This window comes from Myxocyprinus asiaticus, chromosome 46, assembly GCF_019703515.2.
Source record: "Myxocyprinus asiaticus isolate MX2 ecotype Aquarium Trade chromosome 46, UBuf_Myxa_2, whole genome shotgun sequence".
Classification (NCBI taxonomy): Eukaryota; Metazoa; Chordata; class Actinopteri; order Cypriniformes; family Catostomidae; genus Myxocyprinus; species Myxocyprinus asiaticus.
The window spans coordinates 28,499,740-28,522,310 of NC_059389.1; the positions used below are offsets into that span (position 1 = coordinate 28,499,740).

Below are 22,571 nucleotides of genomic sequence, written 5' to 3' on the forward strand. Positions count from 1 at the left end.
GGTAGAGTACAGGAGACTGGGGCTGGCAGCGTGAATGTGTGGGTTTTGAAGCACCAAACCAGGCTGCAAATGGCCTTTGAGGGAGCACAAGAGCATCTGAGGGCTGCTGCATATCGTCGTAAGGGGCAGCATGACCAGCACGTCTGCAATACACCACTGGAGGAGGGTCAGCTGGTTTACCTCTGCGACTATGGCGTGAGAGGTCGATATAAGATCCAGCACCTGTGGAGCCCTGTGGTGTATCAGGCCATGAAGGCGCCTAAGGAAAGAGGCTCTGTGTATACAATTGCGCCTCTGGATGAGTTGAGTAAGGTGAAGCATGTCCACCGCTTGAAGAACAGAATCTGAAGAGATTTCCCTGTTCCTAATCCCCTAGGTGGTCTTTTGGTAGTTGAGGATCCACTATTGGAGGAGTCAACACTGTCAGATGAGGTTGACTTGTGGGTTATAGTACCTGAAACCCCGCAAGCTGGTTGTGGGCCGGCGTCAAGGGGTCCTGTGCTTTCATGCCCCCCTTGTTCCTCCGTGCTTAACTAATTCTAAGGATTCGGCATTGACAGTCTCTGTGACCCCTGGTCAATCCTGTGTGGTACAGACAAATTCACCTCAGTACCAGTACCAGTGGGGTCACTTTGCAACGGACCAGGCAAGTCAACGCCAGTCAGCATGTTAATATTCACGATCTCCCACGGGCAGTAAGGGAAGTGGCAAGAGAGGCCACAGCTACATCGAGTCCTGTGTCCAGTGCTGTTTTCGCTTTGTTTAGGCCCTGGAAATGAGTTTTCCATGTGCTGTTTGAGATGGTCCATCGTCGGGGTGACAATGCAAGAGCTAGGGGTAGATTGGGGTGGGTAGATTAAACCCCTCCCTTGTATTTGTGGCTTGTTGGTGTCATTACATTATTGACGCTAGTTACAGCCTATCAGCAGTTAGTCCCTGCCTATTTAAAGGCTGGTACATGCCACTTGGGTATGCGTCATTGTCAGTACCACCCATTCATTGTAGCCGGGTAAGTGTCGGATCCATTCAGTCTCGCTGCTGTGTGCAGGCTGTCTATTACCCCCAGGTATGCTGATTCCGACCATTTAAATGCTCATTTGGAGGCTGTGTTGTGCCAGGTAACTAACGCTTCCATTACGTTTCAGTTTTTCTTGTACCACTTGCATATTTGCAATTAGGCTGCTGCGATTTATGCTTTGAGCAACTGTATGCCCTATGGGTTTCAGTGACCATTCCCTGGTATGTATATTTCTATGTCTTTTAGCATCGTTGAGGGGTAGTTTTTAGGTTTAATAACTTACTGTCTTGTTTTTAGTAGGTTGATTTGCTTGTCTGAGGGCATTTTCTCTCTGTTTGGGCGGCGGGATGTGCGCTTCTCATCAGAAGACACTGTTATGATGGTACTGCTGTTTTGTTGCTGCTGTGGTTTATGGTTGCTTCATTTGTGTTCTTTGTTTTTTCTTTCTTTTCACGGCAACGCCGGTGTTAACGTGGGAAAGTGGCGCTCTGCTTTAACACTCACACCCATTGTTGAACATGCCCTTAGCAGCGCACATTAGCCAGCTCAAAGGCTGTATGGCCGTCAGTGGCGTGGTTGTTATTAGTTTGTTTGTTTAGTTTTTTCTTTTGTTCTTGAGGCGTTGTTCTCAAGTATCTATTTATTGTCATGTATTATTTTTAAGGAAACCGAGTGTGCCATTTTGATTTAGGTACTGATTTGGCAGAAGCTCAGTTGATATCTGCCAGTGTTCAGTTTTATTTATTTGTACTCTTTTGGATGTATTTCTCTTTTCTTTAGTAATTGGCAACTCATCTCTCTGTATTTGTTTTATTTTGTTTTATTTGGTGTAAGTTTACTCAGTTGATATCAGTTGTCCATATTGTTTGGTACTATTTTTAATTTCCTTTTCTGTTGTGGGATGCCAATGTTGTGATACCCTACTTTCTCTTTTGAGAATCTTTTAAAACCATCTGAAGCTTGGTTTTATTATAACCTGTGCACTTAATTGTGTATCCATTGGCTAACTATGGTTTCTTTCTTTATTCCAGGAGCTAAGGTTCCCCGTCCTTTGGTGATGGTGACTCCTTGACTGAGCATCTTGTTTTTGCGGCTTGCATCCATTTTTCACACTTAGTGTGTGTGTGTGGTTTCAGGGGAGTAACTATGTTTTCAGCTAGCCTACCCCACTACTGGTAAGCCTCAGCCCTGTGGCAATTCATTTTGTTTTCTTCTTCTTGTGTGACCTTTGTGTTGGTATACTGAGCTTATGCCTGACTTGTCTGAGTGACATTTGCCTCACTGTCAACCAAAAGTTTTCATCTTTCTATTACTAGTGTACTCAATAAAAACTATTTTTGTATTGATACCCACATCTCTCTGCCTCCTTTGGTAACAAACCTTTTGGGGTTATTATTTCCCTGGGGAAGTACTAGGGTGCCGGAGTCGGTTGACTCTCCTAAATTGGAGCTCATGTAAGCAAGCATACTGCTTTTCCCCTGTTTGTCGCCTCCGGCACTTCGTCACATCCTGGCATAGCCGGCAGGGTCCAAACTCATTTTAAGTCTGCCCTTTCAAAGTCCCCGACGCGCTCTGCTACATTCATTTACACTTTCCACATCACTTAACTGAAAGTGATGGAACATGAATGGATTGTAGTGGCAGTTCCAAAACAATGGATATAGTCAGTGAAATTGTGGAGGACCTTATAATGCTTGTGCAGCAGGTTGATGACAATTAATTCTCTACAGATTTCCTCTAACTTATAAGCCATTTAATTTTGGGCAGGTTGAATGAGTTTGTGGCCTTAACAAACACCAACATCAATAATGTTTTCTTCACCAACCTCAGTGAAGTGACTAACAAACTTTTTGTGAAGGACCACAGGACTACCAGAGGGCCAGGACATCCTGTGATGGACATACCACTAGAGATGAATGAGTCCTATGTGCAATATGGTTTCTCATGTGTCCAGATAGCTTGCCTGCATGGAGTATCTGAGTGAACCATCCGTAGAAGACTGGCACAGCAAGGATAAAGGTGAATTTACTATTTTCTGAACTGTGTAGCCTGAATGTTAGCAAACATGGCAGCTGGTGTATGACACTACATAAAACTAAAATTAAAAAAGATACTCAGGCCTCTGCAAAAGTGGACAGTCACTGTAGAGCACTGTTGTCCCAGTTGCCAAAGTAAAAATGAAAAAGCAATACTGGGACTCTAGTTACACACAAAATATAAATGGCTGCTACGTTTGGCAATCATAATTACGGCAATGTGTTTACATAGGAAATATGATTTATTATTGGCGTACAAAACAGAATGAGGGGTTTTAAAGCTTGGACATCCATGAATCATCAAACTTTCAGTTTTCCTCTATAAAATATTTTCTGTTTTCATGCCATCTGGCTGTAAGAAAAAAACCCTGGCCTTGTTTGCCTTCATATCATAAGACTATACTTCAATCATTAGATTAAAAGGAAAACAGCTATGTTAAGGCCCAGGAAACAAATATTTTCATTAAAAACACAGTCCCAGCTCAGTAAAATAAGTACAGTCAGTTTAATTTAGTCCAATTAGATGTTCAGCATTAAGTATAGAGTTTAATCACGCAAATGCTTTTTTGTTTTAATGGTTTTTTTGTTTGTTTGTTTTTACAATCGCTTACTAAGTGGTACTTGAGGCACACTTGGTGAAACCATTAACTTTCTGAAACTACGTTATGAGAAATAAATAAATTGTATTTTCTGTGACATTTTGCATGTTGTGTGTGTGTTTTGTGTGTAGAGTTTAGAGAGTAGAAAGAGATTGCCATCATCAATGGCACCCTGATCCCAGTGGCAAGTCCCGTGGTGAATGAGCCCTTGTACGTATGAAGGAAGGGCTAGCCAGCCATTAATGTTCAAGTAGTGTGTGATCACTAAGGGGACTTCACTGACATTGTGGGAAAATGGCCTGGAAGCACAATGACACTTGTGTGGGGCAATTCTGCAATTTACAAGGTGGCTGAAGAGGGTGGCTTTGGTGACAGCTGGCTGCTGGGAGACAGTTGATATCCTCTTCGCCAATTCCTCTCAACACCTGTACAGCATACAGCGACCATTGCAGAGGAGAGGTTCATTCAGGCCCATGGAAGGACACGCTCTATAGTGGAGGTGGAAACAACGTTTTCACTGCATAAGCAAGTCCAGTGGCGACCTGAAGCTGAACTCCTCCAAAAGCTGTGCTGTTGTAGTGGTTACTGCAATTCTCCACAAAATTGCAGTCACAAAAATTTGTTCAACTTCCTGAGGAAGAGGGAGGTCATGCTGGTGCCGATGATGATGAAGATGCTGCTGTTGATGATCCTTTGGCCCCATTCACTTCCATTAAGTGCCTCACTATAACTTAGGTTTTTGTTTCAAGAAAAGGAGGGCCGAGTCGAAATTATTTTTTATGGTAATCAACATTATGCCACAAAATGCTGTCGATTTAGCTTAATTTGTACTGAACCCAGAATAGAACTTTAAGTGAATTTGCAGAAAAAAAGAACAAGCAATCAGGCAAAGTGACAAATAATACATTTATTGTGGTTCCTTTGTCCAAAGGATCATGTTAAATTCATCTATAATGAGCAGTGCATAAAGGTATAGATGTCCCTTACTGGTCCACAGACAAATCAATAGTCAAATTCTCACAACACACAACAATCTCATGGCTTATATAAGATGACATACAGTAGACATAAAGTGCTCATCCTCCTTGGCTAGACCTTTTGAGTCTGAACTATGTCAAGTGTAATACATAATTCACTAATCCCATTGGATGAGGGGGCCAGCAGAGGCGGGGTTATTGGGAGCTGGGTTAGGTGATATTTAAGAGCGGTTCTTCTTGAAGAAGCTGATGAGTCCATTGGTGGAGGAGTCATGGGAATGAACCTCTGCATCATCCTGCAGCTCAGGTTCGATCTTCTTGGCCAGCTGCTTGCCAAGCTCAACCCTGACAGGAGAGATGGAGATAAATCATTCTCTGGACATGTAAGATAGTTTATAGCTGAATCTCCAACCAACTCATCCAACCCACTCAATCAACACTTTCACACTTGACACTATAGATCAACCAATATTGTTTTTTAAAAATGTATGATCAATACCAATAACCAATATACATAAACATTTTTAATAGTTTTATTGCTACCTTTAGACACCGTAATAACTAAACCATTTATCACTAACCTCTAAAGGTGAACATAACCTGTTTTATTGGCAGTATAAACTTGTTCAAGGCTCTTCATTTACAGTAATGTAAATAAAAAAATTGTCTTTTTGAATCTAAGAATTTGCACAATTTGTCATCCACTGTGCGAGTTCATCTTTGTTTTGGGCTTTGTCTAACTCTATTGGTAAACAGATATCGTTAAGGAACAAGTTGCCTGGAAGTCCAAATATCGGTTAAAAATATCAGTCAAACCGATTATCGGTTCTCAACATGAAACCTGTTAGTGGTGTAAAATTGCTGCAATATCTTTTACAGAAAAGGTACCACATCTGTTATTCTAAGAAGTAACGGCTTTCCAATTGCTGGGGCTGATTTGCTGGCATTTCGAGAACTAATCCTGTTCACACATGACCTCTCAATGGAAAAAATTGCATTAAATTTAGAACAGAAGTGAACTGTTGCCAAGTCAACATGAAGTAATGGCTTTCAATTTGAAACATGGCCTCTAAATGAAAAAATGGCAACACATTTACAACAACAGTAAATTGTTGCCAAATCAACATGAAATCAAAACTGGCCACATTTACTTTCTTATACATGTAAATAATACTTGTTTCTAAGTCTTACTGTCTTCATAATCTTTCATCACCTTTCGGCTGACATCATCAAGCACTCTTATTTTTTTTAACCCTTCCCCTCCAGCCACCTGTCATATAGAGACCACTTTTCACCATCCAATCAATTCCAGAAGGATAAAGTTCTGCTTTAAAAAATTCTCATTGAATATCTTGTTACACACAGAAATGCATCACATAATGGAAGTAAAATGGGTTGTGAATGTTTCCTGTTGACTCTAAGCACCACATTTCATTGGTTCTTTACTTTGATGAAGCCCATGTGTGTTAACTTTACAAATTTGACTTTTTTACTGTTTGTTAAATAAGTTGGACCCAATCAAAGCCTCAATACTGAAGACGTTGAATTGTACTCACCCCCACTGGTCGTAGCTGTTAATATCCCACATCACACCCTGCACAAAGATCTTGTGCTCATACATAGCTGTGACACATGAACAGATTCAACAGATGAGTGTATAGTCTAAAAACATGTATAAATCAAGTATAGCACAATGTTTTTACTTACCAACCAGTGCACCAAGCATGAAGGGTGTAAGTTTCTTAAAGATGATCGAGTTGCTTGGCTTGTTTCCTTGGAATACCTACAAAAATATAAAAGTACATTGGTTGCACAAAACAGCATTTTTAAAGGATATTCAAGAGCTTTGTTTTAGGCACTTGATAGCAAGAAAACTGTACAGTCTTGTCTGTGAAATAATTGGTGCATATTACTTTTGGATGTAGAGTGGGTGTAAAACTAATGATGTCTAAGCAAACAAGTTTTTTTATATTTGTTTTTGTCATTCTGGTCACTTTTTTACTGATATGATACAAGGGCTGGGCGATATGGCTACACAAATTCTCTCTTAATATTTTCCAGCCTATTTATGATATTCTATCAATTGATTTTTTAAATCAAATAAATTACTTGTCAATATTTGCAGAGAAAGTCCCCTAAAAAAAAAAGTTCAATAAATAATGATTAAATAATTAAGGATGCACCAGATTTTCAGCCAGAATAGAGGGAGATAAAAAAGGGCAGAAAACCTGAACAGAAATTGTAACTTTAAAACTCTGTCAGAAGCACATTAATACAGATCGTTTCCAGTGCTCTGGAATTGTGCGTCATGGTCGTTCCTGTCAAGCATTAATGAGTAGAATAGCATAAAAGCACCATTAAAGTAGTCCATGTGACTCATGCGTTATATTAAAGTCTCTTGAAGCCATCCGATAGTTTTGTGAATTGCAAAGGATGCGTTTAATAAATAAATATACAGTCTGCATGTGCAGCAAGCTTTAGTGAATGAGCGCTGCCAGGGGCGTCATGCAACTATTATTTTACCAAGGGAGAACCAAGGTCAACAGCATTTTAGGACACAGAGTCAAGTTAAATGTAGTTCAAAACATCTCGAAAACCCTGCATTCGGAGTTGCGCTCTGTCCAATTGTCTTTGAATGCAAGAACGCATCGTCATCTTGTGCTGTCTGCTGAACTGTCTTTGTTGTCTGTTGCCTGTACAGCTAGAGTTGCACTAACTGCCCCCTACTGAACAAGACTCGTAAAAACATGAAGGTGAACATTTCTTATTATGATCCAGTGGCATGATTGTGTTAATTTTAACATTATTTTTTTATACAATTAATCACACTGAAGCAACGCATTAAAACGACAGCCCTAAGCTCAATATTTATGTTTTTGCGTAGAAATGGCTTTCAACCAAACATCCATTGTAGCCAATTTGATTCAAAATCTAGTTAAAAGTAATGAAGAAGCCTAATGTTTTCCACACAGCTTATTTACTAAAATACAATTGCGCAAATGTGAAAAAGTGAACCTGAAGCGCTTTGCTTTCACAATGTATGTGAACCAAGGCTAGGCCACAGCTATGATGCAAAACATGCCTAACAACCTCCATTTCAGATAGTTTTAAAAAGAACGGATATAAATGTAGATATGAAATATGGTTTACAGTAAAAAGCCACTCACTTTATGTGGCAAGAGTTTCTCCAGAGCATCCTCACTCATCCCAGCAGACTGCAGCTCTTTCCTGGCCTCATCAGAAGTCTTTCCTCTCATCAGAGCCTCTGTTTGAGCCAGGAAGTTTGCCATCAAGATCTACAACAGATTGGATGTAACATAATGCTTAGAGAAACACTGGCTCAAATAACATGCAATAGTATCTGTGAAATCATATGTCCAAGAGAGCCAGAAACAAAGTCGCATTTAGAGACACATAGAGAGCTGGTGCACCTTGTGATGTAGATTATCTCTGATTGGATGTTGAGTCTGAGCGGGAATGAGGAAGTCGGCGGGAATCAAGCGAGTGCCTGCAGAAAGACAGACATACATTTGATCTACTTTGATACCTCAAACAGCACAGGCAAAAGGAAAGTCCTAACAGACAACAGATATGGACATTAACATGCAAATTAAAGTAGGAACTATTCCATTCAGATGACTGACCCTGGTGAATGAGCTGGTAGAACGCATGCTGTCCGTTGGTTCCTGGTTCCCCCCAGACAATGGGTCCAGTGTGGTAATTCACACGAGTGCCAGACTTGGTGATGTATTTGCCGTTGGACTCCATGTCTCCCTGACAGATCAATACATATATCATTAATCACACAAGAGCAATTGTTCTAGGGTTGTTACGATACTAACATTTCAGTAAAATTTCAAGATTCACCATACCAATTTCAATACAACAGCAAAAACTAATGTGCTTTTGAACACTCATCAATTTAAAAGGGTAAATATTAATATTAACAAATGAAATTCAAATATTTTTTTTTAATTTAAATACATGGATTAGAAACTAAATATTTTTAATTTTGGTTCGTTCCAAGCAGAAACTGTATTTTTTTCATTCTGACTCCGATGTTCCGCAGCCTAATTTTTTTCAGCCAACATGACATGGAGTAATTCCGAAAGTTTACTGTGATAAATTCTTTGTTTTTATGAAAAATTATTGGAACAAAATAATAATGTTATTAACCGGTTAACATCATTTAAATGCCACGTCCGTAAACCGGACTTCACATTCCTCAATGCAGACCCGCTGTTTACAAACACGCAAGCAGAGCCCTTTGTCTGGGCAGCACGGCCGCGGAAACGCAGGAGGAAAAGGGGAAACAGAGCCGGCGTTCTCATCAGAGTAAGACGCCGCGCAAATCGACCCCCGCTACCCACTATTCTACTGGCAAATGTTCAGTCTCTGGATAACAAGCTCTGCGAGCTGAAAGCGCGGATCTCTTTTCAACGAGAGACGAGGGACTGCTGCGTTATCTGCCTTACGGAAACTTGGATGTCTGCGGAGATTCCAGACTCAGCCATTGAACCCGCGGGGTTCTCCATGCTCCGAGCGGACAGAGCGAAAGACCTCTCAGGTAAAACTAGAGGAGGTGGTGTATGTTTTATGATCAACAAATCCTGGTGTGATCAGAGGAACGTACATTCCATCAAGTCTTTCTGTTCTCCTGATCTGGAATTTCTTATGCTTCTGTGTCGACCATTCTGGCTACCGAGGGAATTCACAGCGGTCATTATCACTGCTGTGTACATCCCCCCACAAGCCGACACAGACCGGGCACTCAAGGAACTGTATGGGAGTATAAGTGAGCAGGAAACCGCGCACCCTGAGGCCGCGTTCATTGTGACCGGGGACTTTAATAAAGCCAGTTTAAAATCAGTCGCACCAAAATATCACCAGCACATTAGTTTCAACACACGAGGGGACCGGGTTTTGGACCATTGCTACTCTCCGTTCCGGGATGGCTACAAATCCCTCCCCCGCCCACCATTTGGCAAATCGGACCACTCTTCCATTCTGCTTCTGCCCGCTTACAGGCAGAAACTGAAACAGGAAGCACCCACCCTCAGAACGATCCAGTGCTGGTCGGACCAATCAGACTCTACGCTACAAGACTGTTTTGATCGCACGGACTGGGAGATGTTCCGGTCCGCCTCTGATGACGACATCGAGCTTTACGCTGATAGCGTAATGTGTTTCATCAGAACGTGTGTAGAGGAAGTGATTCCGACCAGAACTGTGCGAATCTATCCGAATCAGAAGCCGTGGATCAACAGCGATGTTCGCGCGGCACTTAATGTGCGGACCTCCGCTTTTAATTCCGGGAACGCGGAGGAGCATAAACAAGCCAGTTATGCCCTCCGAAAAACTATCAAAACAGCAAAACGCCAGTACAGGAGTAAGATTGAAGGACAGTTTAACACCACCAACTCTAGAAGCATGTGGCAGGGAATTAACATCATCATGGACTTTAAAGGGAATAAAAACTCCGCTGTGAACACCGCTGCCTCTCTACCGGATGAGCTAAATACTTTTTATGCTCGTTTCGAGGGAAATAACACCGCCCTCGCGGAGAGAGCTCTCGCGGCCGAAGCTACAGAGGTTAGTTCACTCTCCGTCTCTGTAGCGGATGTAACCCGATCCTTCCGACGGGTGAATATCCGCAAAGCCGCGGGTCCAGACGGCATTCCGGGCCGCGTCATCAGAGCGTGCGCGAACCAGCTGGCTGGTGTTTTTACGGACATTTTCAACCTTTCCCTCTCTTTGTCTGTAGTCCCCACATGCTTTAAAACATCCACCATTGTGCCTGTTCCAAAACAATCGAAAATAACTTGTTTAAATGACTGGCGTCCTGTTGCTCTGACCCCCATCATCAGCAAATGTTTTGAGAGACTAATCAGAGATTACATCTGCTCTGTATTACCACTCAATCTTGACCCGCTGCAGTTTGCTTACCGCAACAACCGCTCCACTGATGATGCCATTGCATCTACAATACACACTGCTCTCTCCCACCTGGAAAAAAAGAACACTTATGTGAGAATGCTGTTTGTAGACTACAGCTCAGCATTCAACACCATAGTGCCCTCCAAGCTAGATGAGAAACTCCGGGCTCTGGGCTTAAACAGCTCGCTGTGCAGCTGGATCCTGGACTTCCTGTCAAGCAGACGCCAGGTGGTTAGAATAGGCAGCAACATCTCCTCATCACTGACCCTCAACACTGGAGCCCCACAGGGCTGTGTTCTCAGCCCACTACTGTATTCCCTGTACACACATGACTGTGTGGCAACACATAACTCCAATGCCATCATTAAGTTTGCTGATGACACGACGGTGGTAGGTCTGATCACTGACAATGATGAAACAGCCTACAGAGAGGAGGTGCACACTCTGACACACTGGTGTCAGGAGCACAACCTCTCCCTCAACGTCAGTAAGACAAAGGAGCTTGTGGTGGACTTCAGGAGAAAAGACAGAGAACACAGTCCAATCACCATCAATGGAGCACCAGTGGAGAGAGTCAGCAGCTTCAAGTTCCTGGGTGTCCACATCACTGAGGAACTCACATGGTCCGTCCACACTGAAGTCGTTGTGAAGAAGGCTCATCAGCGCCTCTTCTTCCTGAGACGGCTGAGGAAGTTTGGAATGAACCGCCACATCCTCACACGGTTCTACACCTGCACTGTGGAGAGCATCCTGACTGGCTGTATCTCCGCCTGGTACGGCAATAGCACTGCCCACAACCGCAAAGCACTGCAAAGGGTGGTGCGAACTGCCAAACACATCATCGGAGGTGAGCTTCCCTCCCTCCAGGAAATATATACAAGGCGGTGTGTGAAAAAAGCTCGGAGGATCATCAGAGACTCCAGCCACCCGAGCCATGGGCTGTTCTCACTGCTACCATCAGGTAGGCGGTATCGCAGCATCAGGACCCGCACCAGCCGACTCCATGATAGCTTCTTCCCCCAAGCAATCAGACTTCTGAACTCTTGATCTCCCACGATCAAAATACATCAGCCCTGCACTTTATTACTCTTTTATCTCACACCGGACTGTCATAAATTATATTACTGTCATTATATTATGTCTCACTTAACAACTGACTATCAACCGACAGCCTGAATGTCAATACAGTACAATACTGTACATTCTATATATATACTTTTTTCATATATATTTTAATTTTTATTGAATAATGTGTATCTATATAGTATCTATATAGTAAAAAACAAAAAAAAACAAAAACAGCATATTGTATACTGTACAGTGTATGTTATTATTTGTATATTGTTGAGTGTAATTGTGTATAACAGATGTTTAAATTGTGTTGTGTTAATTTGATGTTTTAAGTCGAGTTTAATTATGTATAACAGATGTTTAAATTGCGTTGTGTTAATTTGATGTTATTGTAAATTGGTATATGTCTCATCACTGTCACGACTGCTATGTTGATCAGAACTGCACCCAAGAATTTCACACACCATTGCACTTGTGTATATGGCTGTGTGACAATAAAGTGATTTGATTTGATTTGACGTCCACACTAATACGTTTTAATTTCAAAATATAAATTTAGCTACTATTACACCTTACATCCATACTAGAACACCATTTTCCTCCACTGAAACACGTATTGTACCAAAAACGTGTTCCATTAGCGCATACTTTGGAAATGCTGATGTTAGAAAACTGAAAACAGAGTTTAAGCAAAAATGGTTTAGTGTGGATGTGGCCAGTGAGGTTTTCACTGTTTTTAACAGATGTTGTCTGAACACTAAGCGTACACAATTTCCTCAAGCATCTCCTTTAACTCTACATGGTGCAATGGTACCAGTGAAGCTGACGCATCACTCCAAAGAGGTCATTGATTTGGGCAACATTAACACGAGTCATCCCTTTAAATCACAGCACTGAAAACACAGCGAGAGGCGTTGCAACAGTCAAAGACGTCTATCTAGTGCATGCTTACATGGGCCAACAAATGAAAAAAAGAACAATATCAATGGCAGCATCGATATTACCGTGAATGTCATTAAACAACCAGAAATAACTCCAGTTGTCCCACTTGACAACGAATGCCATATGAAACATATGCAACCTGACATATATTCATTTAATTGTGGGATTTCAAGTATTAGTAGACTCTCAAACATTATATGTTTCTGTCCTTGATTAAGATTTGCAAAACATTCTTATCAGTTTATACAACTATAAATCAACAGATCAAGTACCACAGCTGTCATCTGTCACCGTGTAAGTAGGGATGTGCGAGACTAGTCGACTAAACGGTTCTGATGCTGCTAGTCGACACTGGAATTACTAGTCGGTTAATATTTCCCCCCCATTAAACTGATAATAATTTTTACACATTTACATTTGGCTTTATATTTTTACAGAGGCTGCACTTAAATTACTGTCATATTAATGTTACATATTTTAAATAGAATTAATAATACAAATATTATTTTAAAAAGAGGATATCTGGAGCAGATACAGAGTTTAATTTCACCTCAGGCTGCACGTGATTCTTCCCTCTCTCACTAAACAAGCGAACTCAGCAAAGTAGTTACGAAATGTCTTCGGTGGTGCGGGAATCGGCTTTCCAAATGTTTGAAAGTCCCTATGGATTTTTTCACATTTGAGTCTTCTTTACATCTGTGCATTTTCAGGACAACCGCCTTAGGTGAGTTAAGTCCCGTCTTTCACCAGACCATGTCAACGTGTTAATTTTACTCATCAAAAAAATTATGCTTTTGAGTTAGTAGCCTAGAAATGAACTGTTTTAGACTAGGTATGCAATTTTTTTAATCTGCTGATTAAGAAGGCTATTTTCAACGAGGTGTCGACTGCTTAACGGGTTAAACTATCTTTTATTCTGTGTGCACGTCATGTTTAGAATACATTAGGTTTATTGTAGGCTACATCACAGGCCTATTTTTTCTATCCTATAGCTATTTATTTTAAAAAAAATTTTACATCGTAACTGTTATTGGTTGACGTTCTTTACCGAACAGCTGTCATATTAGATCAATGGCTAATGCACGACTGCATGTCGTGAAATATGCGCAACTTTTCAGTAAATTTTTTTTTCTCTCTCATAGATTTGGCTTACCTGTTAATTATTTTCAACGTCCTGTTTTAATATGTTAAGTAACTTTTACTTGGTGATTTCCATTTAGAACAGGCTTTTAATGGTTGTTCCATTGATCCTGCACTATTCATTCAGTTGTTTTCAATAAATATGTCTGTTAAATATTCGCTAATGTTGATTCAGTGAATGCATGTCATGTTCAGTATTGAATAAATCAAGGCGAGCACATCGCAGATAAATGCCCCTTTTCAGTGGAATTTAGCATTGGATTTGGAATAGATTAGTATTTTATTTAAAGTATTAAATTTTTTTTTTACTGTTTTCTGAAAGTTGGTTTCTCTTTAGACTAGTCAACTTCAAAATTTTCATTTAAACGTCAGTGAAATTAGTCATTCCGCACATCCCTACTTGTAAGCATAAGATTTCATGCTTACTGATACAGGGTTGCTGCAGAGTTTTTAAAAACAAATGTAAGACTTTTTATGACCTTTTCCAAGACCTGAACAAATAAAATTAATACCGTATCCCCATACCAAAACAAACCCACATAATCTCAAAATAAATTATGCATCAGAGACTCTTACTTAAACAGGCAGGGGCACACATTCAACATGGCCTTAACACTGCATATCAGTAAAACAGGGTAGAATATATGCAAGTTTAAAATACTCAAGACATGTTTTTCACATTTATATCACATTAAAATTGGTTTATGTACCATTATATAAATAATACAAATTAGAGGTTGACCAATATTGGATTTGAAGGAAAGGCAATTAATTTGTTACAAATCAAAAGCCTATATTAAATGTTCTTAGTCTTTCCTTCCTGTGATGGGGAAGGCCAGACAGAGGCTACAAGAGTCCAAATTGAATTAAATTCCAGATGCACTTTGAAAGATTTGATTCATAGTGCTGAAGTTTTAACTTTAAAGGCTGAAATACACCGGGGACTCTTATTTTGAAATGTTTGCGCTTCACTGCTTCAAGCTGCTCATTCAAACAAATAAGGGACATCAAATGTATAACCTATAACGTATTACAATATAAACAATTAAAAGTAAACATTGTCATATTTCATCAACACTAAATCATCATCATCAACAGTTGATCATTAGTGATAGCTAATGACCTAATGATTATGAACTGCTCTGCAACAGATGAAAACACTCATAAGCCCCCACGTGCTTGGAGAAAATACAACAGTGTTGCGTTTTCACTCTGAAGGATGCGGCGCATGCATTTATTTAAATCGTAAGTTTATCACATTAGTTCATATCACGATTCCTGTCTTTCCGCCCCCAAATTTAAAACCTCTTTAAATGATAATTAAGACTTTTGCTGTATCATTTAAAATATTTAAGACTTTTTATGACCTTAAATTTTAAGACTTTTAAAGGATCCGCAGGAACCCTGTGATGGTGGCACCTGGTGGCCGAGGTAGTTACAGCATGAGAATTGTTAGCTAGTAAGCAAAAAATAATTTCTCATGTGTTGCCTCTTGAGGAGAAAAAACATTTGAGAGAAAAAATGTTTAGAGAGAACATATTTTTTTTGTAGGACATAGGCTCAGGAAGTCATTAGAGACCTATAAATAATGATTAATACAGATCCAATGGTGCCGGAGTTTGACTGAGAAATTAGCTGTATGGTTTAGACTGTAGGGACTTATTAAAATTATTCTAAAGCTAAATGCTTAATTTAAAAAAATTAAGTTATCCAGCGAGTATTTACCATTGTCTTGCGAACACTGTTTATTTCAAGCAGGTCAATTAGGCTGCATTTACACTGCAAGTCCTATTCGGGTACCGAATTAAGTCTGCACTCAGTACTACCGGTACTGTAGAAAGACTGGTATCATTACATTTGTTTATGTTAGAACTAAATTGGTACTTTTGATATCTTCAAATATCAGAAACAAAGCTTTGATGTAATTTCCTGATACGTGATGTGATCAGACTGACCTGTTGGAAGTATGCTGCAAAGCGGTGCATGTACTGGTCATAGGGCAGCAGGGCGTGTGTCTCGGCCTGGAAGAAGTTGACGTACCAGACGCCGAGCAGAGCCAGTATGACCGGAGCATTGTGCTCCAGAGGAGCTGAGCGGAAATGATTATCCTGATAGAAAGAGCACAGAGTGTTTACTGCCAGCAACATTGACTTACTGATACAAAAGATATAAAACATTCCAAACCATACACTGGGGAGTTTTAAGAATACACCCAGTAATGTTAATCATATACAGTGGTCCTGAAAGGATATGGACAGTTAAGTAACACTTAAAAAAGACATTGCATTAAATGACAAAATAACAGAGTAAGTGTCATCTGCAAACAGATGCTTGTGAGATTTTCTCACAACAAATTTCACTTTTCGGAGCCATTTTTGCAATAAGTTCCCAAGGCAGTGCACTTCACGACTCTCTTCATCTTACTGCAATGGCTGCCACAGGTTGCATGCATCAAGTTCAAGGCACTGATGCGCGCATATAGAACAGCCAGTGGCTCCGCATTCCACTATTTACACTCATTTCTCCAACTCTATACCCTCCAGAAGCCTGCGATTGGTGGATGAGCGGCGAATTGAGGCACTATCCTATAGAGGCACAAAATCACTTTACCCGGACTTTCCCTTCCACAGTTTCTTGCTGGTACAATGTCTTTCCAAACTCCACCAGAGCAGCTGATTCTCTTGCAACCTTCAAGAAACATCTAAAAGACATCTACATTTTTCTTCAGTGAGCACTTGGCCCAATCCTATTAATGCACTAGCCATCTTCCCCATTTTAAATAAATAAATACAATTCTTTCACCACTGTCTCTCACTTTACTCTCTGGGCAAAAATTTAATGTTTGCAGCACTTCTCATATCCCATGTACCTTCTTAGGATGATTAGATTTAGCTGTATTCTTCACTTGTAAGTTGCTTTGGATAAAAGCATCTGCTAAATGACTACATGTAAATGTAATCAACTGGTGTCACGGTGATTTTTAGTGGATGTATTAAGTAGGCTTGGGAGGCATCGATAAATGTACGATTTTTCCGATGATTATTGATATACATATATCTGGATTTTTTAAAGAAATAAATTGGGCTGCTCGTTGCAAAATAGACTTTTTTTCTTTTCAAACATGTTTCTCAACACAACTTTGGTAAAGTGTGAGCGGCAGGGTAAATGAAAGGGGAATCGCACATCGGACGCTTCTGGCGGCTGACATGCCACGTTCTAAGATTCGAAACACTTTTTTTCTACAAAAGGTACGCACACACTGCCAGTGCTCAGCGTCAAAATTCTGCAGTGCCACAAAGCGCAAACTGCATAGTTTTCCATAAAATCTGACCCAAATCATTATCAAAGGTCAAAGATGAATTATTCTAGGCATTGCTGGATGATATACTGTGCATATGTATCTTTCATATAGCCAACACAATGTTTTTTTAGTTACAAGTGTGTCTTTTTGTTGTTTGACAGCTTGAATATAAGACCTATTCAAAGCCAAATACAGAGAAATTGCATAATAAGCATCACCATTTGTAATCTTTCAGTTTGCGCAGTTACACCAGTTTCATACACCAAACTCAACAGCGCTCATTCTCCAAGAAATACAAAAAACTTTGTAACTTTGGACTGCCATCTTCTGTGCCTCTTCAGCTCATTGTGTTTGTGTGTGTGTAGTTTGACATGAATAAACCCCTACACAATGTCAACATCAACTATAATATACGTGTGTAAGCGGTACCTTTCCTGACCGTGACCGGTATTAGCACGCAATTTAGAAGCACGCAAATTAAGCTTCTAATTTAAATGTCGGCTAATTTGAATATATCGATGCCTCAAAAATATATTGATAAAATAACGTGCCGATCAATATTTTATGACATCCCTAATATAACGTCAGTCCCCCTCAAGTTCGCACAGGTGTAATTCAGCACATTGACTATCATTATGTTCCACTAACATTTGACAACCAGAAAGTGTCACAATATTGCATTGCCTAAGAATTATTCTGAGATATTTTTCTTGAACAGTTTGCTTGTGCCGTCTTTAAAACATATGCCTCTTGGTTTGATGTTTTGTAGTATAATGCAAAGAAATTCATACATTAAGTGTGGCACGAGTTTCACTTTGGGGCTACTGTAGATTGGTGATATATAATGTAATCCTACTTACCATCCAATGAGCACCAGCTAGAAGCTGCTCGAAGTTGTCAAAACCTGCAGAACATCACAAACAACATTACTGGATAAAATAGAGACATAAAACCTGATAGCACACGTACATCACTCAGACGTCTATTTGACGTGTGTTTACATCTGGAAAACATCTACAGTACTTCTACAAGACGTATGTCAATAAGTGTCTCGGATGTTAATAAGACATTCATCAGATGTCTTTGAGATGTTTATGATTTAGAATGTTTGTAAATCTGATCTTTTTAAGATGTTTAGCAGATGTTAATTATATTGTGATGCTTTCCAGATGAAAAGATCTAAAACCGACATCTCGGAGATGTACATGTGCTATCTAGGAACAGTATTTATGCAAGATGCTACATTAGTGTTCTTTTTCACGGTCACATTTTATTCAGGCAGGAGTTTGGCCAGAAACATACTCTACACAAGTACAAAAACACAGGCACGAATGCTGATCTATGCAAGCCTGCATTTCCGGTGTACATACTTAATGTGCATTCTTGCATTACTGTGGTGGTAACAAACCTCAGTACTCAAGAGGGCAATAGGTACCAAATTTTCAGGTACCTTCAAGTGTCTAATGGCATTAAACCAGATGTGATATTTTTCAGGTAGATTGATTCTCTATAAACTGTTGCTCTGTGATGACAGTAGTTAACCTAAAAGAGAAAACTGACCATGGAAAATTAGGCTAATGCTAACGTACTGGGAACCCAATGAATGCGTGAAATCTAATTCATGTAGCTAGGAACATTTACATTCACGCAATTACATAGAGTATGTTTCGGCCCTCAGAGTACAGTTCATAAAGCAGACGTACCTATATGCAGTGCAATGGACAAACCGATAGCCGACCACAGCGAGTAGCGCCCGCCAACCCACTAAAATATGAGCATTCAGCATTAGAAAAATGTCAGATTTTGAAAAGCAAACACATGCCAATTCAGGAATATGGCACAGCACTCATATATTACAGTCAGTCATGCAATTATTAATTTGAAATTATTGAATATGGTTTAATGGGAAAAAAAAAAACTGTGTCTTTTGGTTACATGATTTCCAACCATTCAAATAAAAGATTGCATTTACACCTTGCAGTCAAATACGTCTCCACTGTGATCGGATAGAGATCCGATCAAAGTTACCCACGCAAAATGCAAAATATTACAGTACTTATATATTACATCAGATGCTGTGGTAACTGAAAATTCTCCATCTTTTAGCATATTTAAAAAACATTGATGCATAAATTCAAATGCTTTATGACACTTTAACAGTCTTGGCTTTTCCTTCATTTAAAGTTTGGGGTCACCTATGAAAATTTAATTATATACATCTCCCGTTCTGTGCTTTGTAGGTCCTGAATATGCTTCTCATCTGAAACACGCGAGTGAAGCCTGGTTTCTCACGTGTGTTGCGCGAGTCACATAATGATTAGAAAATAGGAGAGAGATGCGAACAAGTAGGGATTTGAGGAGAAAGACAAGATATTCCAAGTGTATTCCAATGGAATAATTTATGGGATATTGTTCATTGTTCTGGTGACAAGATTCAAAGATGGCGATGTCTGTTGTATTCTTCACATTGCAATGGCAGAACAAACAGAAAAATGCAAGAACCAGCAACACAGCGCTTTAACAACGGATGACTGTAGCCTAACCTCATCACATAATTAATTACTTAGTTATCCTGATAACACAAACACAACTGCATTTACAACTTCTTTGAATGTGGTCAGAATCCGTCCCTGACATCCTCCGAAAGTGGTTTCAGTGATCCGATCACAATGCGTCTTGGGTGCATTTACATCTTTGATTTAATCTGGTTTGACTGCATTCCGATAGCTACTGAAAACACGTTAATGCAAAGTGTAAATGTGGCCAAAGTTATTTTTCTCATGCTATAAAACACTGCCAAGAATCTTCTGAAGAAATACTCACATCCCAAAACTCAAACATGTTGTTGGTGTCGATACCAAAGTCCTTCACTTTTGGCTGGTGAGGAAACAAAACATACATGTAAATGTCTTATAGTTTACTTAAAGATACAGTAGGGGCCAAAAGTCAGTCTACATTAAAAAGAATGGCATTCAAAATCTACTTGAAACCTGGAAATAAACCGATTTTAAGAATTTGGAAAATAAACGTTTTGATTGAAAATGAGCAAGAAATATTACAAATTCTACACTATTTCTGAGGCACTAATCAGATAAGCAAATTTGTAACATTGAACATGTTAACTCCTCTGTACAAAAAGTCAGATTTCTTGCTCTTTGAAACATCCTAAAAACATGCTGATTGCATGATAATTGTCTTTGCTGCCATTTTAGCAAAAGAGTGACAACAAATACTAAGACTTTCTCAAATTCATGTTCATTCTTCAATTCAACTTGTAGTGCTGAAAATACACTGATGAGCAAAAACATTATGACCTAATATGCTGTTGGTCCTCCATGTGCCGCCAAAACAGCGTCGACCCTCCGAAGCATGGACTCTACAAGACCCCTTAAGGTGTCCTGTGGTATCTCTAGCGTCAAGACGTTAGCAAAAGATCCTTCAATTCCTAAGTTGCGGTGAGGTGGAGGTGCCGTGGATCAACTTGTTGGTCCAGCACATCCCACAGATTCTCAATTGGATTGAGATCTGGGGAATTTGGAGGCCAGGGCAACGCCTTGAACTCTTCCTCATGTTCCTAAAACCATTCCCAAACAATGTGTGCAATGTGGCTGGGTGAATTATCCTGCTGAAAGAGGCCACTGCCATCAGGGTATACCATTGCCACGAAGCGGTCCCTCCACCGGCTTGTCATCTTCTCACAGTGCACCCTGGTGCCATAAATTCCCCAGGTAAACGCCGCATATGTACACGGCCGTCCACGTGATGTAAAAGAAAACGGGACTCATCGGACTAGGCGACCTTCTTCCACTGCTCCAAGGTCCAGTTCCAACGCTCGCGTGCCCATTGTAGGCACTTTCGACGGTGGACGAGGAGTCATCATGGGCACTCTGACCTGTCTACAGCTACACAGCCCCATACACAGCAGGGTGGGATGCACTGTGTGTTGTGACACATTCCTCTCAAAAACATCATTAAAATTTTCTGTGATTTGTGTGACAGTAGACCTTCTGTCGGTTCGGACGAGAAGGGATAGCCTTCGTTGCCCTCGCAAATCGATGAGCCTTGGGTGCCCAACACCCTGTCACCGGTTTGTGATTTGTCCCACCTTGGACCACTGTAGGTGGGTACTCCCCACTGCTGACTGGGAGCATCCCACAAGCCTTTCCGTTTCACAGATGCTCTGAACCAGTCGTCTGGCCATAACAATTTGGCCCTTGTCAAAGTAACTCAGGTCTTTACTCTTGCCCATCTCTCTTGCATTCAACACATTGACAAGAATTGATTGTTCACTTACCATTTAATCTACCTACACCTTGACATGTGGCCTTGTTAGGAGATGATCAATGTTATTCGCTTCAGCTGTGAGTGGTCATAATGTTTTGGCTCATCGGTGTATAATTGTAATGAAAAAAAAAAAAAAACTGTATTAAACTAGAAAAATTTTAAAATAGAAGCATTTTCACTAGTGGTTTCCACTGAATCCTACTGTAAATCAACATCAAACATTGAAACACGCTGTGCTGTACTTACTGCATTTGTAGAAAGAGCCACGAAATGTTTGGCCACAGCAGACAGCTGCAAATATGACACTGAATTAGATTCATATCTAGTCAAACTCTTATCACACAGCAGTAATAATTAGAAATCAGACACTTAAAAAAAAAAATAATAATAATAATAATAATAAATATATATATATATTTATAAAAACCAGATATAAGTAGTTATATCTGACACTCACATCATTAGCAGTCTGCAGGAACCACTCTTTGGCCGTCTCGGCATTAGTGATCGTCTCTTGAGTGGTGAACGTCTAAAAGACATAAAAAAGAAATTATTTTACAGGGTTAAAGGAGATTATTACTGGCAGCTATCTAAATATTACTTTGAATGGAATACAGTTGAAACACTCCCTGGGCAAATAGTACTTTCACATTTCACAAGAAAAGGAAAAGTGTTAAGCTTGTCACCTTTATCAAAATTAATTAAATTACTTATTTCATTTTATTTATTTATTTTATTTCGAGAGTGTTACCTTAGAAGCAATGATGAAAAGGGTTGTCTCAGCTTTGAGCTGTGCGAGGGTTTTGGCCATGTGTGTGCCATCAATATTTGAGACAAACCAGACATTGGGTCCTCCTTTAGAGTACGGCTTCAGAGCTTCAGTCACCATCAGAGGACCCTAGTGAACACAAAAACTTTAGAAACTTCACTACACATGCACAAAGTTTACCACAGACACTGGATGGAACAAATTCTACAATGACTTGGATACCTGACAACTACGAATGCTGCCTACCTAGGGTGGTGTGACACAAAATAATTTTCCACCAAGTGAAGCTTATAATTTACTGATGAATCACAGGAAAACTTATGAGTGGTAACATTAACTAGGGCAGTGCGGTTTTTCAGATTAATTAGAATTTGCGTTTTGACACTAATAAAAAAAAAAAAAAAAAAAACGAGAAATCGAGATTTTGCATAAAATCATTGCAAACGCTGTAGTTAGATACGTTGTAACCACCAACCAAAGGCTGAATAAGGAAGAGA

The 22,571-nt window shown here is 39.9% G+C and overlaps 1 protein-coding gene across 1 annotated transcript in view; it reads right to left on the bottom strand.

Annotated features, from left to right (window-relative positions):
- Positions 1 to 4,540: 4,540 nt before the first annotated feature.
- LOC127436297 (glucose-6-phosphate isomerase-like) overlaps positions 4,541 to 22,571 on the bottom strand; it is a 35,732-nt gene continuing 17,701 nt past the window's right edge. The window contains exons 6-18 of the mRNA XM_051690369.1: positions 22,057 to 22,203; positions 21,763 to 21,834; positions 21,552 to 21,596; positions 19,845 to 19,898; positions 18,725 to 18,785; positions 17,882 to 17,925; positions 15,676 to 15,828; positions 8,275 to 8,404; positions 8,062 to 8,138; positions 7,798 to 7,926; positions 6,338 to 6,413; positions 6,187 to 6,253; positions 4,541 to 4,975 (exon numbers count right to left, since the gene is read on the bottom strand). Coding sequence (XP_051546329.1) covers positions 4,852 to 4,975; positions 6,187 to 6,253; positions 6,338 to 6,413; positions 7,798 to 7,926; positions 8,062 to 8,138; positions 8,275 to 8,404; positions 15,676 to 15,828; positions 17,882 to 17,925; positions 18,725 to 18,785; positions 19,845 to 19,898; positions 21,552 to 21,596; positions 21,763 to 21,834; positions 22,057 to 22,203 — 1,179 coding nt within the window. The 3' untranslated portion in view covers positions 4,541 to 4,851. The remainder of the gene's footprint in view (positions 4,976 to 6,186; positions 6,254 to 6,337; positions 6,414 to 7,797; positions 7,927 to 8,061; positions 8,139 to 8,274; positions 8,405 to 15,675; positions 15,829 to 17,881; positions 17,926 to 18,724; positions 18,786 to 19,844; positions 19,899 to 21,551; positions 21,597 to 21,762; positions 21,835 to 22,056; positions 22,204 to 22,571) is intronic.